At 35.5% G+C, this 19,979-nt stretch overlaps 1 protein-coding gene and 1 long non-coding RNA gene across 4 annotated transcripts in view; one reads left to right on the top strand and one right to left on the bottom strand.

Annotated features, from left to right (window-relative positions):
- Window positions 1–19,979, bottom strand: part of LOC141325129 (NACHT, LRR and PYD domains-containing protein 12-like) — an 80,179-nt gene that overhangs the window by 4,754 nt on the left and 55,446 nt on the right. For 2 of the 3 annotated variants that reach the window (XM_073833616.1, XM_073833617.1), the window contains exons 4-7: window positions 5,810–7,600; window positions 4,308–4,478; window positions 2,778–2,948; window positions 1,828–1,998 (exon numbers count right to left, since the gene is read on the bottom strand). In XM_073833616.1, the coding sequence (XP_073689717.1) occupies window positions 1,828–1,998; window positions 2,778–2,948; window positions 4,308–4,478; window positions 5,810–7,600 (2,304 nt within the window). Of the gene's footprint in view, window positions 1–1,827; window positions 1,999–2,777; window positions 2,949–4,307; window positions 4,479–5,809; window positions 7,601–7,777; window positions 7,871–19,979 lie in introns of those variants that run through there. The other variant, XM_073833618.1, reaches the window with a different exon arrangement.
- On the top strand, window positions 10,127–13,371 carry LOC141325130 (uncharacterized). The gene is made up of 2 exons (XR_012353744.1): window positions 10,127–10,256; window positions 12,933–13,371. It is a non-coding gene; the product is annotated as an uncharacterized lncRNA (long non-coding RNA).

Genomic DNA, 19,979 nt, shown 5'->3' with positions numbered 1-19,979 from the left:
TCTCACATCCAAACGTCACATGTCTTTATGGTTTGTGTGTAAAGCACGCACAGATTCCGGAAAACAACTGTGAATGAACCAAATTAAACAATTCCGGAACAAATCGTGGGACACATTATCCGTGTATTTACCGGAATCGCTGTGTGAAAGAGGCTGAAGTTGACGTGCCGCTGGTCTCTTATATTAACGTTGTTCTGAAGCCTGTGTAATGATCGTAGCTTGACATCTATCGACTGAACAGGGTTTTCTCCACTTGTTTTCCTGTTGTTGTTGCTCAATGGAATGGATGCGTTGTTGTCTGGGGGTTTGACAAAAGGAGGGTGGGACGTTGGTTTGTGACTGAAGGCGGTGACTTGAGTCGATCGGACGTCACATCGTTACGGAAGTCACAGCTGCTCGTGAAAATGAACAGCTACTTTAAGCAGGCTGTGTGCAGTTTACTGTGGATTGACTGTTTTGAAACTCATATGGTAGTTAGATAGCCCCTAGACCTTAGTTATCATGAAAAAAGCCAGGAAATTTTGATTTTGACGATATGGGACCTTTAAGCAGATCAAAATTCTGTACAAATTCATAAGAGATGCAATACTCATACTGGGTATCGGCTCAAATACTGCATTCTTTGTCGGATCAGGTATTGGTCAGACAGGACTGATCCAAATCTGATAGTGTGCGTTCAGTGTACTATTCTGTGTTACTGTTAAGCTGCACAAAACAAAGCACAATGAACTTTTCATGCATTATATTTCAAATGATCTTAAGTCGTTCAATAGTTTAATGTGAGGTACAAATGAATATTTAAATAGTTGATTTCAAGTAAACGTAAACTCTTCTCTCCACTGTTGCTGTCTGTCATCATTCAGCATTCAAACCCTGGTCACGTTCGGTTACTACAGTCAAGACGATGAAAACGTCTGCAAGGTCATTCAGTGTTCTCATTATTATACTTGATTTGTTAAAAATTGTCTATGGTTTTTGCGTAGTCTTTGCTTAATCTCGCTGGAGTGTATTGCTGTTTCTAAATCATGTTACTTGCTGCCAGGTGTCTGTTAGAACAAAACACAGGAGTAGAAAAGACTATAATTAAATTTTGAGGTGCACAGTAACAAAAATTTTAATCTGTACAAAGAAAATAAACTGTTGCACAGATTACACAGATTGACTGCACATTAATATCTCTCCCCTGTGCTTTAAACGTTTTAATGCAAAGCGATACATGCTTCGACTTCCTGCTGCTTCAAGTGCATCACATGTGCATACTGTAACTGCTTTGCACCACATTGTATTTGTTTTGTCCTAATCCATTATATGTTGTTGCCTTCTTAACAAAAATGCACTTTACATGTATAAATATATAGTTTTTTCTAAATGCATTTTATAATACAGATAGTAATGTGTAACATTTTATCAGATTTAGTGCTACAATTGTATTTGTTGCCCAGTAAATAAAGTTTTTTCACCATATATTTGGATTTATAAAATTATTGCATTATTGTGCACAAATGACGGTTTGGAGCATCCCTAGTTAATTGTGCAATGAATGAAGTTGACAGAAATGCATATAGACAATTTCTGTTTGTGAGAACTTGAAACTGTTCTGTGTTGACCAAGACTGCATTTTGTTTATCTTTGGTTGAATTTTTCAGCTTGATGGTATCCGTGTACTTGCTTCTGTAACAAATGTAGATATCAACTACATATAAACTACAGTGAACATCAGAACCAATAACTTTTGCAGTGCTGTTCATTTTAAAACTAAAAAGCTGAGGCTGAACACTTCATATATGACTCACACATGAAGCACATTTAAAGCAAATATGATCTTACCACAGTATCTCCAGTTTACAGTGAGGATTCTGTAGTACATCAGAAAGCAGCTTCAATGAATATCCTAGTTTATTCTTAGACAGATACAGTTCTCTCAGGTGTGAGGGGTTTGATCTCAGAGCTGAAGTCAGAGCAGCACAACCTTCATCTGTGACGCCACAATCCCTCAACCTGTAGAGAACAATCACACACTCTTCACTCTCTCAGATCAGTTTAGCTGTGTATATTTTTATAATATAAGTGAATGCAGCCTTATTGGGACTCTACTCGGTGCTCTTCCTAAAGCCCACTCCTACACCTACTTGTAACCCTAACCATGTTTAGCCTGCAAAGCTCCATGAAGAAAACCACAGTTTTGAAAATGGTAAAAATATGAGCTGCACATAGCTGATTTGCCAGCCTGCCTGATCAATAAGAAAGGCCTATTTAAAAACCATTAGGCACTTTATTCACACTATTAAATAAATGTCAGACACTTTATTTCAATTTTTAGAATATTTAAGTTGTTTAAAATAAACATCAGCAAGTTTGTACACAGGTTGGTGTCAAAAGCTTCGCTCACTGTCCTTACTCTCCCACAGTATGTGACCTTTTTTTTTTTTTTGTCTGATGGGCTATGTGCACTGTGTAACCACAATCCATTAAAAAGTTTTTGCTATTGCAAAAGAAGAACAAGAAACAAAGCTGGTCACATTTTTTTTTTTACTTTCTGTCCATCATGATTGACAGATGTCTCGTCCAATCAGTGATGAGTAGTCCATTTGCAAACAATACCTTCCTTTTCAATTTGGTCTGACTTGTTGATTGTGTTTTCTGACTTGTTTTGTGTTTAGATTTGCTATTGTGTTTAAAAATGTGTTGTTTAATTTTTCGATTTGTAATTTTTCAAAATTGTAATTTATTTTGCACTTCACATACAATATACTTTATAGTGTCCTCCATGATTTTACCTCAGTGTCTCCAGTTTACAGTGAGGATTCTGTAGTACATCAGAAAGCAGCTTCACTGAATCTCCTAGTTTATTCCACGACAGATCCAGTTCTCTCAGGTGTGAGGGGTTTGATCTCAGAGCTGAAGCCAGAGCAGCACAACCTTTATCTGTGATGCTACAACCATACAACCTGTAGAGAACAATCACACACTCTTCACTCTCACAGATCAGATCAGTTTAGCTGTGCATTCATTATTAAAGATGGGTAACACTTTATAATAACTACACACTATGAGTCATTAGTTAAGCATTGGTAAATAGTTAATTAATCATTTATAAAGCATTATTCCTACATTAATAGACCTTTGTAAGCAGTTTATAAATACAGCTATAAATGCTTTATTCTTGTTTTATAAGCATCTGTTTAATATGCTTAATAATTGTATTTTCATACTTTATTAACAGGTTAGTTAGTAGTTGTAAGTGGTTCAGGAGATCATTTAGAAAGTGTTAATAAACTATTTGAATGCACATTTATACATCTTATTATTCAGACATATAGCAACAGTTAGTAAGTGTGTTAATAAATGCTTTAATAACACACATTCCTACTGTAACTCATAATTCAGGCAGTTATAAAACATTTACTAGCTGCCAGTTAATGGTTTTTGTGAGCTCATCAAAGTGAGGACTTTTTATGCCTTGTAAAGTGTTTACAAAAGTCGTTCTCCTGTTCTTTTAGCATAGCTTAGCATAGATCATTGAATCCTATGAGACAATATAGCAGAGGAGAATGGCTGAATGGATTTCAAAATGTTAAAACTCAACTTATTAACACTTTACAAGGCATAAGTAGTCCTCACTTTAGATGAGCTCACAAAAAAGTTAACTGACAGCTGGTAAATGTTTTATAACTGCCTGAATTAATTATGAGTTACAGTAAGAATATGTGTTAAAGCATTTATTAACACACGGACAAACTGTTAATATATGTCTGAATACTAAGATGTATAAATGTGCATTCAAATGGTTTATGAATAATTAACACTTTCTGAATTATCTCCTGAACCACTTACAACTACTAACTAACCGGTTTGTAAATAATGTAATGCTTAATTTAATACAGTATGAAAATACATTTATTAAGCATATTATACAGATGCTTATAAAACAAGAATAGAGCATTTATAGCTGTATTTATGAACTGCTTACAAATGTCTATTAATATAGGAATAATGCTTTATAAATGAATCATTAACTATTTACCAATGCTTAACTAATGACTCATAGTGTGTAGTTATTATAAAGTGTTACCTAAAGATGTAGTAAAACTTAAAGCACAAATCAATGTTTGATGAATCATTGGACTGAGGTTTAAAATGTCACAGAACACAAAACATGATCATAAACATCCAAAGTCTCATTCATACAGGATAAATATTATTTCTTATTTGCATTATATCCCTATTTTATGCAAAATGTATATCTTATGCAAATCTGTCTTAAGTGATGACACTATTCACTAAATAGCATATGTGAGTCATTTGACCTCAGTATCTCCAGTTTACAGTGAGGATTCTGTAGTACATCAGAAAGCTGCTTCACTGAATCTCCTAGTTTATTTCCAGACAGATTCAGTTGTCTCAGGTGTGAGGGGTTTGATCTCAGAGCTGAAGCCAGAGCAGCACAATCTTCATCTGTGATGCCACAATTAAACAACCTGTAGAGAGATTAAAATCATACATGTGAAATACTATCAAACATACTTGTCAAATTAGACAAATTTTATTTGAAAATTTACACACACACACACACACACACACACACACACACACACACACACACACACACACACACAAATGTTAAGATTGGATTAAACCATTTATTTATTAATTGTGTAAAATTGTAATTGTATGAAGTTGTATTGCAATTGAGTAAAAATTAAATTAATGTTATTCAACTTCTAACTGGTTTAACATGTTTAAAAATAATCCATGTGGACCGTGAACTGGCAGATAGTTCATGAGTTTAATTTAAGTTTGAGTCTAGCGCTTGTCATTCCAGATGCCCTTCTGTACAATGTCAAAACTCAATGTCACATTTCACGTCTGTTTTTGTCTCCCCCTGTCATTTTGTGATCGTTTGGTTTAGTCCTCGTTAGTGTAATCTGTATCACCTGTGTCTCATTATCAGTTCCCTTTATAAGTCTGCCTTTGAGTTCAGTGTATTGTCGGTCCTTAACGTTACGTGTTGTGTGAGAAAGCCTTCTGTGTTCCTGCCTGTTCCATTTGGAATATTATATTAAAGAAACTGTCTACTTTGAATTTCGTCTCGTCTCGTCTTGCACGCACCCCTGACACTCAAAATATAAATAACAAACAATTATAATTTATAACCTTGTAGATTTCAATTGTTGTCTTCAAAAGTGTGTTCAAATAAGCTGCTGTTTTGCTCCATTAACTGATACATCAGATTTTAGGAGATTTGAGCTGCTGTATATATGAGCTGCTTCTCCACTTGTTTGGTTGCTCTCGAATTCTGCTTAGTCTTTTATGTCAGATGAGAAATATTTAAATTCCTTCTGTATGTTAATTTTAACATTTGTAATTAGAAAACCTGGATAATGTATATGCAACTTCTCTGACTTTGTTTAAATGCCTGAAGAAATCTTTTACAGTGCCACTGTTATGAAAACACATCAAAATGCTGACCACTAAAAAAAATAACTATAGCACTAAGATTTAGGAGCTTTAAATTTTGATTTTCATGGGCCCGGTTTCGCAGACAAGGCTTAAGCCTAGTCCTAGACTAAAATGTAAGTCTGAGTTGTTTCAACTGAAATAAAATTGCACTGATTGATTTTAAAATATATCAGTGCCTTTGTTTTGTCTCAAGATGCACACCAGTAATGTTTTTTTCTAAGCATGTTTATAAAAATTACTTAAATGTCCTAATTGAACTATGGTCTAATCCTGGCTTAGTCTAAGCCCTGTCTGGGAAACCGGGCCTTAATGTTTTACCAGTGAGGTGATTGTTCTCATTGATACTTACTGAACTGATCTGGATTCTTTAATCACAGGCAGCAACTTCTGAAGAACTTTCATATTTTCAGCCTTATTCTTTCCTTCAAAAAATTTATCAAGACGAAACTTATTCATTTCCTCTTCTGATGTCAACAACACAAAAATTGCAGCTGACCAATGAGATGAAGAGAGTTTGGCTTTACTTAAATGCCCTAATTTCAGATACTGTTGTATTTCCTCCACTAGTGAACGATCACCCAGTTCATTCAGACAGTGGAACAGATTGATGGATTTCTCTGGAGAGTCAATGGTCCTGATCTTTTCCTTGATGAACTCAACTGTTTTCTCATTTCTGTCAGAGCTGCTTCTTTTCATCTTCATTATTCGTTGTAGAAGAATCTGATGAGACTCCACTGACAAACCCAGAAGGAACCGCAGAAAAAGATCCAGATGTCCATTTTTACTCTGTAGAGCCTCATCCACAGCTCTCTGATGCAGCTCACATAAATTGAGTAGAAACCAGTCCTTCACTTTAGACCATAAACTCTGTTTGGTGATTGACTCAAACACATTTCTGTTGTGGTTTGTCCAGGAGAGGTGCACATATAGAGCTGCTAGATGTTCCTGAATGCTCAGATGAACAAAGCAGAAGACTTTCCCCTGATACAAGCCAAACTCCTCTCTGAAGATCTGAGTGCACAATCCTGAGTACACTGATGCTTCTGTCACATCAATGCCACACTCTCTCAGGTCTTCCTCATAGAAGATCAGGTTTCCTTTCACAAGCTGCTCAAAAGCCACTTTCCCCAGTTTGAGGATCATGTCTTCATCTGTCACCTTCTTCTCATAGTCCTTCTCATGTTTGATGTTGGTCTGAAGGATCAGGAAGTGTGTGTACATTTGAGTGAGAGTCTTGGGAATCTCTCCACTCTCTGCTGGACTCAACATCTTCTCTAGAACAGCGGCTGAGATCCAGCAGAACACTGGGATGTGGCACATGATGTAGAGGCTCCTTGATGACTTCAGGTGTGAGATGATCCTGTCGGCCAGACTCTGATCACTGATTCTCTTCCTGAAGTATTCCTCCTTCTGTGGCTCATTGAATCCTCGTACCTCTGTCACTCGATGGACACACTCAGAGGGGATGAGATCAGCTGCTGCTGGTCTGGAGGTGATCCAGATGAGAGCAGAGGGAAGCAGATTCCCCACAATGAGGTTCATCAGCAGCACATCCACTGAGGCTGATTCAGATATATTACACAGTTTCACATTACTCTTAAAGTCCAGAGGCAGACGACACTCATCCAGACCATCAAAGATGAACAACACTTTATATTTATAACTGGATATTTCCATTTCTTTAGTTTCAGGAAAAAAGACATGGAGAAGATCTGAAAGACTGAGTGTTTTGTTCTTCATCAAGTTGATTTCTCTAAAAGGAAGTGGAAATATGAGCTGGACGTCCTGATTCTCTTTCCCTTCAGCCCAGTCCAGGATGAACTTCTGCACAGAGACTGTTTTTCCAATGCCAGCGACTCCCTTTGTCAGCACAGTTCTGATGGCTTTGTCTTGTCCAGGTAAAGGTCTAAAGATGTGATTGCATTTGATGGCTGTGTCCTCTGTTGCTGCTCTCCTGGATTGTGTCTCAATCTGTCTCACCTCATGCTCATTACTGATCTCTCCACTCTCACTCTCTGTGATGTAGAGCTCTGTGTAGATCTCATTCAGGAGTGTTGGGTTTCCCTGCGTCACTGTTCCCTCATACAGACGCTCAAACTTCTTCATCAGATTTGATCTAAACGTGTTGAGGACTTCATGCCTGGAAAATTAAAACACCACATTATTACATGAGTCACAGAGGTAAATGTATTTTATTTATTTTTTTCAGTGTTATGAGACACTGAACATATCATATTGTTTATGAAATGTGTCTGTTATTAATTATGTATTTGAGTAATGTGTGATGATGCACTGCCTTAAAAAAATCCCAGTTTACCTTACACCAGGATACGTGCTGTCTTGTGGTTGATTCATAGGCTGGTCATATTTCTTATAGATGGGTTTTGTTACTGATCTGTGTGGCAGGATTGACCTTAAATCAAGAATCAAAGACTCTAACATTGGTGACATTTTTCTCATTAGCTTAATAACAGTCAGGTTAGATTTTTATAAAAATGAATTAATAATTCATTTAAAATATCATACTATAATCAGATCTATTACAAAACAATTTAATAATGGAGAGTAAACCTTGTGTCATCACTCTTAAAATCAACTGGACGATCCAAAGAAGCATCACTCCTCATAGACACACAGCTGGGCTCTGGTTCTGATCTCTTCTGATGAACTGAACTATAACAAAGAATCCTTTGAATTACTGTATAAATATTAACTGTTAATCTACAAAAATATTACATTTTCTGCATTACTATGTTGATACAGCAAGTATAAGCTAAAGTTCTTTCATAGACGCATAACAACTAATATGAATACCATAATACCATGAATACCTAATATAAAACAAAAACACAAGATAAATATGACACACAGCTCTGACTCTGATCTCTTCTGCTGAACACATTTAATGACATTCATGTAAGGAGGTTATATTGTATTTTGTTTAAAAAAAATTATTTGTTTCGCTCACAGGCAGCATTTAAAAACATCATTACGCCTGTAGAACCCTCACATAAAAGTTGATGTATTTCACATATTTACAATATGTTTAGTGGACTTCCATGTTTAAAAAGTTGTTGTTAAGCATTAGCATATGTTTATGTTGAAATGTTATTAATTTAGTTTCTACATTTTTCATAATCCGCCTTTAAATGTTTGTCTCTCAGGGTATTCATCGCCCATTAAGGGGTGTAAATCAAGATATTTTTTTACATATACACTCTGTGGCCTATAGACTTAATACTTCGTAGCCTATTTTAGAAAATCAGTTCAATACTTTAAACTTTTAAATTACAATTTATTGTAAATCATTAAATTATTATTAATTTAGTTAGCAATACTGAATTTAGTTTTAGCTTAACAATACATAGATTTTTTTTCAGGCATGTATATACACATACACACACACACTGTATATGTATCTATGAAATAAGAAATTCAACAAAAACACATGCAAACTTGAGTATAAAAACCTACAAAAACATATATTCTTATATGTTTTTGTTTAGTATCGTATTTTATGCATCAAGATTGAATGGCTCATATATGCAGTTTATTACAATGCATTGATTGTTGAGAGATCATGTCATGTCATGTTCAACATTTACTTTTAAGCTTACAAAAAAATAAACATTAATCGTTTTTTAACATACAAAAATTACATATGCATAATCAGCAAAACCCAAGCTGGACATGTTCAACTTGAATTATTACTAACAATATAAAAGTTATTCTTACATTCACAATATAAAAAATTATGGAAGATGTCAAAGCAAAAATTATTTACTTAAAAAAATGCATGACCTATCAAGCAGAGGGCATGAAGTAGATCATGTACAACAGGTTTATGAGCAAAGTTTTGATCATGTTAATAATTTATAGGCCCTAGTTATTTGTGTATTAAATATGATTCAGTAGGCAAACATATTCATAAATAGACATTATTGTTTAACACATTATTACGAAAAATATTTACATTTTTTTAGCTAAAATATTGTAACACAGATTGCCAAACAAGCATTCTGTTTTCAATCAGTTTTTACACGCAAAAAGGCGACATGGGGGATACATTAAAATGTAAAAATAAAACTATTTTTTAATAAATAAATAAATAAATAAATAAATAAATAAATAAATAAATATCACTAATTTGTATTGTCTGTGTTCTAATAAAATCGAAATAGCAATTAATTAATTTTCTGATGTCTCTATTGTCCTGACCTTTTTAGGGTTAATATAGGCCTATCTAATCAAAGTACCTGCATCCTGGAGAAACATCTTCATCTCGGGGTGTTTGTGGGTCATCCATGATGAAGCAGAACAGACAGAAGAGTGAGATCTCCAACACTTACTCTGGGTGGAAATGACAAAAATAATTCAGCTGAACGGATCCTGAGAGTCGGAGAAACAGCAGAACGACGGTGGAGTTCACTCAAATACACAATGATAGTCTTATGTGAACACAAATGATCAAATTAATCACACGAAACAGCAACGAAACCACTTCATTTCCTAACAAATAAAGATATCAAACACATATTAAAGAAAACACGTCCTTCCGGAGAAATATGAAAGCGAAAGTTACCTGCAGCGTCGACTGAGCTGCGCGTCCTCTGTCAGTGACGTCACATGCATTCTCTACGCGCAAGAGTTGCGACAACTCCGTTGACGCCAATGGACCATTTTTTTACAGCAATGGCGGATCGCGGAGACGCTCAATAGTTCCCGGAAGTTCGCGCTAATACTATCAGCGCCGTAGAGATGCAGCAGAAGAGACCGCTGTGATCAACTTTTAAACGGTAAGACATTTATAGAAAAAAACTATACTATCAACACAGCTAATCAATTTAACTTGTGCATTAAAACAGATTATTATTACATTATTTCTCACTTAATTAGTAGATTTACGGGATGTTATGCGTTATGTCCGTGCAGTATCATCCTGTAATTAAGGCTTTTAAACAGGATTTTTGCTGGTGGGAGCTACTTAGTAGTTCTGGATTTATTGCAATGAATGCTGATTGACCTAAGTGAGAATGAAAATTTTAAAATAGGCGAGCTATTTTCGTTTCAGAATCATGCTAGGCTATATATATATATATATATATATATATATATATATATATATCCTGAGACCCCGCCCATTGACTTATGTCCTCTGTAGTGGACCTTGTGTTTTCATGCATTTTCTGTGAATTTTTTGAGCTACTCTGTCAAGTCCTGTTGTACTGTGCAGAGGACATCCTGGGCTTTCTAGTGATATGTCATTTGATTGGCTGGCATGCTAGGAACCACTTCTTACACTGAATCCAAAATGGCCGGCATACAAATGAGCACATTTTATGGGAAGGAGAGAGATACGTAAATTTTTGCTTTTTTACATGTTTTTTACTATTATTATCACATATATATTTGTTTATTAAAGTGTCAGTAACAATACATTTAGCTTTCAAAGCTGTTATATTGTTTATGATTCAAAATATCATCCTTTTTAAAATGTCAACTATAGTGGACATCAGGACCATCTTAATGTAATTAATGACTGCATGTTGTAGGAGGCAGAACTGAAGCAGAGAGGATTTTTATAAGATAGTTGAGGGAGACTCTGACTTAGAGCTGTCAGATGAGGATAAATTTGAATGTAACATACAAGAAGATGTTGAAGAAGAGGAAGAAATTGCAGGAGACTCAGATGAGCAGACTGAGACAGACACAGAGACAGAAAAGGAAGAACAGGAAAGATGCCGCACTCTGTGGTTCTGCAGCAGGACAATGCACACCAGCAAATTCACTTCTGAATGGTTGAAGAAAAACAAAATGAAGACTTTGGAGTGGCCTAGTCAAAGTCCTGACCTGAATCCTATTGAGATGCCCACAGCATGACCTTAAAAAGGCGGTCCATGCTCGAAAACCCTCCAATGTGGCTGAATTACAACAATTCTGCCAAGTTGAGTGGGCCAAAATTCCTGCACAGCGCCGTAACAGACTCATTGCAAGTTATGGAAAATGCTTGATTTCAGTTGTTTTGTTTTTGTGACATAAATGTTGGATTAATATCCCTTTACAGCCATATTCTGTACAGTTTTGTTGTCTGAGTTTGGCTGTCGTTTCAAACTAAAATCGTCCTGTGGTCCACTACAGTGGACATGCTGTAAAATTAAAAATAAAAACAAAACGTAAAAACTCTAAATTGTAGAATTTTTTTTTAACCCAAAGGATGTAGGAAATCACAAAAAAACAACAAAAAAGAGACACTTTTTTTCTTTGGGTCTCTGGAGGATATATATATATTAGTGGTGGGCCGTTATCGGCGTTAACGTGCTGCGTTAACGTGAAACTCTTATCGCGCGATAAAAAAAATATCGCCGTTAACCTATTCTCAAATTTGGGTTGGGAGCTGGGTCTAAACTACGCAAGCTATGATGACTTTCACCTTGATAGTTTAACGCGGATGTATACCGAAGACTGTAGAATATGTTCGCACGTTTAAGTCTCCTCCGCCAAAACACAGACGGGATCGCGTCGTCCTCCATTCATAAAAACCGAATCTACTATAGCGAAATACCACGTAAATTCGTCGTTTTTTGGATTCATAAATCAAATGTTGGTCAGTCACTTAATTCAAATCGCGATATGGACTAGTGTATGTGAAACCTGAAATGCAAAAAGACCGTTTTAATATGAATCCGATATGTTCCGTTTGCCTAGCTGTATGTATGCATTGCGGAGACGAGCTTTTACTACACGCATACTGAAACACACGTGACGCTCCCGGTAATTTTTGGCATTTTCATCTCACATGAACAGATAAACTCAATCTCCCAAACTGCTGTGAGTGTCACTTTTACCGTTTCATTTGAGAAAACTAGCATCATATCATACTGTGTACACAGAAACTTCACGGCAACCTGTCAAAATAAAAGTACGGTGTAACATGTAATGGGCTGGGTAGGTGTTGACGTTAAAAAAAACACAATCTAATAGGTAGAAAAAATAATTTCATTGTTAGTTAGTTAGTAAACACAAGTACATCTAATTGAACATAATTTATTTTCATCAACAAATTATCATAGAAAAGCTTTATGAGCTTTATGATCCATTCTCAAAGACTTTAAGTCATTATTTGGGTAGCACGCATATTCTGAATGCCTTCAGCAGAATTCAAATTAGCCATTTTAATCTAGATTAATCTAGATTAATTCCAAGATTTAATCTAGATTAATCTAGATTAAAAAAATTAATCTATGCCCACCCCTAATATATATATATATATATATATATATATATATAAATACCACTGCTGTATTATAGCAGTCACTGTAAACCTGTAAGTTATTACTGTTTTTACACTTAAACGTCTTAGCTACTATAGAACTACTGTGTGAAGGATCAGGATGCCACAGGACTGAATTGTGATGAAGCAAGCATCACTAAACCATTTCTCCTGTTATTCTCCTTCTCTATCCTGCTTTCAGAACAAGAACCACCTGAAGTAAAGCAGTGCCAGCTCCTAAGTATGATAACATAACATTTTGTTAATGTTATCTATAGATTGCTCCTGCTGACTATATCCAGTTTTTTATGAAGACTTCAGATGACCAGCACCTGTGAAGAGATGACGCCAACCCTTGAGAGGACTTCAGATGAAGCAGACTCTAAATAAACATACAAAACTGCTAAATTGTCCTTGCATTGTAATCAACATGATCACATCATGCTTTAATTTGTTCATTGTTTCTGATTACGTGACGTTACTTAACTGCATGATTTGTATAGCTTAATTTCAGAAAAATTCTGCAATATGGACATTACAGTAAAACAGATACGCCTGTTAACAGAGCTCTTATTTGTAAAGCTGCTAGAAACAATGTGTATACTAAAAAGTGCCATACAAATAAATGTAAATTGAACAAAACTTGATGCATAATTTTTTTCTCCTCACCAGACCAGTAGAGTAACCATACATTCACTCTGCTTTATGTAACTGGTGCACTCCCACTGTAATGGAGACTGTTCAAGGACAACTTGGTTTATAATTTATTATAAATGTCTAAATTGATTTCTGTAAATATGTGCATAACAAAACTCAACATACATAAAATATATGATTTAATGTGTAAAAATGTTTAATTTTTTTCAATTTGAATATACTACAAATACATTTTTAGATATTATAATTGAGGGGTGCACAAGAATCAAAAACCTTAACCAAGATTCATTTTCACTTAAATCTTAAAATATATTTACTTATTTGGAATTAATTTCAAAAAGACAACAAACTCAACACTTACAATGAGATTAGTAAAACGACAATAAACATTAAGATGCGACTGCACTTGATTAACATACAAGCTGTAAGAACACACGCACATATATAAATAATTATATTTTTATATAGAGGCTGAATTACTTGGTAAAAGACCACGATGTCGTTTATATAGCAAACACGGACTTTTACCATGGTAACTTCAGCCTAAAATATGTTAACAAGGCAGGTACAGACCGCTAACCACATTAATCCTCAAATATTAGCGGTTTTTATCATTTAAAACCAACACTATTACAACTACATATATATATACTACGTATACATGTATACATTATTTTATAAATAATGTCAATAAATCATTTTTTGTCAACTAAATACCAAAAATCGCTGTTCTGTCCCTCTAACTCAATGTATTCCAATTGCCCGCTATGAACTTCCTGGAACTATTTGAGGGCTGCGTGAATCACGTGACGATCGAGCGTTTTGGACTTCCGTTGTCGCAACTCTCTCTCTGTATGGCTCTGCGCGCAACACTATCTGTGGATCCCAGTTTTGTGTTTGCACTGCTCTACTGTACACCATTACACAGCGCTCTGTCTGTTGTTAGGAAAACAATGTTTAGGTAAAAGCGACATGTTTAGGCTGCTGTCTCTCTAACGCTCGTCAATGTCAAAATTACTGAGATGGCCAATCAAGTAAAAGTGGGCGGGGTTTATGGTTCACTGACACAGAGCGCACATTCCTGTGATTTAAACAGTTTTTTCGTAATATGGATATTATAATTTATGCGATTTATGTAATTTTTATGTAATCTGAAAGTGACAAGACAAGAAACGTTATAACAAAAAACGCTTTTCCATATACAAATAAAAGTGGATGTGTGCATATTTTAAATATTATTTGCAAATAGTTCAGAATGATTACTTCCCAACCAGAATTTGAACTAGAATTGACTTACTGTTGCATTTCTTTATGATTTTAAAACATTGGACATGTGTTTGTAACATTTGTTTTTGGTTAGCAAGTAAAACTTTTCTTTGTGAAAATAGAACATTTTAGGTTTGCAGAAATCAAATCATTCCCTTATCCTCTTTCCTCAGGACTATATTATATATAGTCATTATTAATTATAATTATAGTAATACATCACTATATTACTCTGCTGTTCTTCAATAATCATTCAATACTCCTGTGCCCCTTTATATAAGATACACTTTGGATGAATAACAGCAAAATTGTCAATACCAGATACATTTAACAATAAGCGAACTATAAGCAATAGCACAAAAAAGCAGGATGTTCATGTGCAGAAATTGAATAATCAAATGTAAAATAAAATTGCATTGTTTTCATTAGACATAGAGTGATCCTTGTGAACACAAATGTTATTCAGTCATGAGCAATGAGTGTTGTCCTTGTTGTCAATGGATTAATATAAAAGCTAAACAAAACAAAGATAAACAAATGATAAAGCTTGGCTTAATAAACATTAGATCCCTTTCTTTCCCTTTTGTAAATGATATGATCACCGATCATAACCTAGATGTGCTCTGTTTGACAGAAACCTGGCTAAAACCAGATGATTACATTATTTTAAATGAGTCAACCCCTCAAGATTACTGTTATAAGCATGAGCCGCATCCAAAAGCTAAAAAGTATTAGGTGTTGCTATAATTTATAGTGATATTTTCAGTATTTCTCAGAGGTTTGGTTTCAAGTATAATTTGTCTGAAGTAATGATGCTTCATATAACATTATCTAGAGTAATAAGTGTTGATGATAAATCCTCTGTGATCCTCTGTGGCTACTGTACACAGGCCACCAGCGCACCATGAAGACTTTTATTAAAGAAGTTGCTGATATTCTTGAGCTAGTGATGGTCGCAGATAAAGTCTTAATTGTTGGTGATTTTAATATTCATGTTGACAATGAAAAATATGCATTGGGATCAGCATTATAGACATCCTAACAATTTTTTTGAAAACACATGTCAGGATCTATTTATTGTCGTAAACATACTTTAGATTTAATACGATCAACACCAAATTGATGTTAATGGCATAGAAATTCTGCAGCAGAGTGATGATATCCCAGATCATTATCTAGTCTCTTGTGTATATTCTCCATATAGCTAAAGCTGCAAATTCAGATCCTTGTAACAAATATGGTTGAACCATCACTTCTAATACAAAAGACTGCTTTCTAAATAATCTTCCTGAGTTGTCTCAATTCCTCAGCATATCCAATAGCTCAGAAAATCTTGATGATGTAACAAAACTATTGACTCTGTTTTTTCCACCACTTCAGACACTGTTGCTCTCCTACGCTTAAGGAAGATTAAGGAAAGCAGTCAGACACTGTGGTATAACAAGCTCACTCATGCCCTAAAGAGAGCAGCCCGGGAAATGGAGCACAGCTGGAAGAAAACAAAACTAGAGGTGCTTCACATTGCATGGAAGAAAAGTATTTCTATTATAGAAAAGCACTAAAAACTGCTAGATCTGCTTACTTTCCATCTCTTTTAGAAGAAAACAAACACAACCCCAGGTATTTATTCAGTACAGTGGCTAATTTAACCAAAATAATTAATCAGCAAACATAGACATTGCCCAACAGCACAGCAGTAATGACTTTATGACTTTCTTTAATTCCAAGATCGATACTATTAGAGATAAAACTACAACCATGTAGCCGTCAGCTGAAGTATCACAGCAGATAGTGTGCTATAGATCCCCTGAGGAACAATTCCACTCATTTTCTGCTATAGGAGAGGAAGAATTGAATAAGCTTGTTAAATCATCTAAACCAACAACATGTACATGTTTGTTAGACTCTATACCATCTAAGCTACTAAAAAAGGTGCTTTCAGAAGTTATAGATCCTCTTCTGATTATTATTATTATTATTTGTCATTGTCATTAGGATATGCCCAAAAAACCTTTAAACTGGCTGTTATTAAGCCTCTCATTACAAAATCACAACTTGATCTCAATGAATTAATTAATTACAGACTGAAACTGAAAAGGTATCCTCACAACTTCAATTGTATCTGTGAGGATTTACAGTCAGGATTTAGACCGTACCATAGTACTGAGAGCATCTTTGGATGGTCAGAGCAGGGTCCAGTCAAAGTGTCCAGTGTTGCTGATACAGCCTGCATGCAAACACAAGTTACTGACACTTGTTTCAGAGCGTCTGAAAGCCTTCTGGTAAAATAGAGTCTCTTGAGTATCACCATGAAGAAGACATACAGTCTTGAGGAAGAGGAGGCTCTTCACAAGTTTAAAAAGACAACTTAGTACAAAGATGAACAATATGAAGTTGAGCTGCTGTGGCGACCTGACAAGCCAGAACTCCCAGATAATGACAGGATTGCAAAGAAAAGATTTGAGGTCCTTAAGAGAAGGTTACAAATACTACATGCCTCATCATGCTGTTCTCTGTGAAGATCAGGTAACAACAAGCTCAGAGTAGTTCTTGATTCTTCATCACATGACACTGGCTCTCCATCACTTAATGACTGTCTACTTACTGGTCCTAACCTGAACCCAGATCTGCTCAGTATATTAATAAAAATCAGACTGCAAAATCTCGATTGCACTGACAGCAGATATCAAAAAGGATTTCTTGCAGATTTATTTTGCTGAGAAGAACAGAGATGTGGTGTGTTTCCTCTGGCTCTCTGCACCGCCTCATGAAGACTCATGTGAGAAGCTGCGTGTGTTATGGATGACGAAGGTGGTGTTTGGAGTCTCTCCAGCCCATTTCTCCTCACCGCAACTGTCAGAAAACATTTGAAGGAATATAAAGCCCAGCTTCATGAGGTAGTGAAGATAATAAAGGAATCCCTTTATGTGGATGACTTCATCTCAAGTGCAAGTGATGCTGAGAATGCTTTCTCCATAACTGCTGATGACAAACAGATTATGTCCACAGCTGGCATGGACCTTTGTAAAAAGACGATAAACTGTCCAGAGATGTAGAAGAAATGAAAGATAACGATGAATAACCTTGCACCAGAGACAAAGAAACCAGGATCAGAGACAGTTTGTGTCAGAGTGACTAAAATACGGTCCTTAACCAACCCTGCAATGTGATCTCACTGTAAAGGCAAAGCCAATCCAGCAGATCTCCTCACAAGAGGCCTGACTGTATCTAACCTGAAAAAGAGCAAACTGTGGTGGAAAGGACCTTCATTTCTGACTACACTGAATCTGTGAGAGAGTGATGAAGATCAAAGTGATGAAGAAGATGTGAGTAATGAACTAAAACAAGTTCAGCAGATCACTGTGCAACTCAACAGCAGCAGCGACCAAAGTGAAATGAAGCCTGTGCTAGATTTACTGAAGTACAGTAAACTGAAGAAGGTATTGCGGGTCACTGCTTGGATTAAGAGGTTTGTGCACAATGCAAGTTCAAGCTCCAAGAGACGAGGTGAGATGAACTGCTGAAGAAATGTTTGAGGCTGAGAAGTACTGGACCAAAGTGACACAAGTGTGCAGCTTTAGTCATGAGATTAGTTTGATAAAGGCTGGTGAAACCCTGAACTCAGATTCAAAAACCAGAGATTTGAAAACTTTTTCTTGATGCTGATGAATTCCTGTGTGTTGGAGGCAGACTGCAACAGTTGGACTTCAGTTACAGAGAAAAACATCTATGGATTCTACCTAGCAAAGGCAGATATTGTGAGCTGCTGGTTCAGTACAACCATGATGAACTTACCATGCATTCTGGTCTGAGAGACACTCTTGTACAAATCAGAATTAGACATTGGATTTTGGGAAGCTGACAACTTATAAAAACTATTCTGACAAAATGTATATTTTGCGACACACGACTAACTTCACTGCCACCAAAACCATTCTCTGCAGACCATGATCATCTCACTGTGAGTAAGGAGGAGATGACAAGGAGGTGGAGATACAGAAACAGACTCTTGACCAAACTGTGGAATCACTGGAGAAAAGACTATTTGCTAGACCTGAAATCTGCACATTCCTGCAGCCCACAGAAACCTAGTGAGTTGAAGATGAGTGACATTGCTCTCAACGGAGATGCCAACATGCCAAGACAAACCTGGAAATTAGGAAAAATGGAAGAGCTTCTTTCCTGACAGAGATGTATCCGTATCCAGAAGGACTTTGTTAAGAAAGACCTGTTCAGTTTATATATCCTTTAGATATTGATGAGCAGTTGTTCTTTAGGGGAGAGGATGTTGTGAAATAAATTAGATTAATATTAGTTATAAATGCTTGGTATAATGTTTGATGAATTGTTTTTCAATAATAAGAACTGAAACTGTTAATATAGTGATTTATTGAGCTGTTAGTCTTTAAGAATAGTTGCTCATAATGCTGTTCAGTTCTGAGAGTGTGATAGAATAAAAAGAACTGAGTATGTGTGTGAACACAAAGTGAATTCATCCCTGTATAAATCCTAAACGAAACTTCAGTAAAGCAGTTCTTTTGTTTTTAATTCAAGTTGTCATGATTCATTATTGCTTCCTAAAGCTGGGTACACACCACAAGACAATCGGCTGATTTTGGGACAATTTCTCCCCTTTCGACAATCCTAGGTAATGTCTGATTATCTTGGTAGTTCTAAAGATTATTTTATCAGATGTCCTTGTGGTGTAAGGTGTGTTAAGAGTGACTGAATCTGCTTGGAAGAACGTTGAAGGCGCCCCGATCGCGAACATGTTGAATATTTATGATTGGAAATCCTGATGTATGGGGGAATAAATAATACAATACATTATTATTTCCATAACAAAACAAAATGATTATCAATATTTTGTACAATAAAAAAAAAATCACAGATATTTTGCCAAAATAGTTTTACAAAAAGGACAATGCCAAAATAAATGTTTCAGGGCAACTGACATAAAAAGGAGCAACTAAAATCAATTTCAGATTTTAATTTGACCAAATAATATTTTTCTGGGTAAATCCTGTGTATAATTTTAAATGATACTTCCTTAACCCTTTTTGTAATTACAGTAAATATTGATTAGGTATTAACCAAACCTTTCTCCAAACAATATTATCTGTCAATTGATTTCAATATGAATAAACAAAGCTTGAAAATAAAAAATAAAGCTCTTGTAGAACTGTTGTGAGACATTTATTCTCAAATCTCAAGACATCGGGACTCTGGTTGAAAATCTGTTGGTGTGTGGTGTGCTGTCTTTGTCATCGTGGCAAACCACACACTATGGGAGCAAAATGATTTTTTCACCTCATGTTTGTGGTCT

This window comes from Garra rufa, chromosome 2, assembly GCF_049309525.1.
Source record: "Garra rufa chromosome 2, GarRuf1.0, whole genome shotgun sequence".
Lineage (NCBI taxonomy): Eukaryota > Metazoa > Chordata > Actinopteri > Cypriniformes > Cyprinidae > Garra > Garra rufa.
The sequence above is the reverse complement of the archived record's forward strand: the minus strand, read 5'-3'. Positions and strand labels throughout refer to the sequence as shown.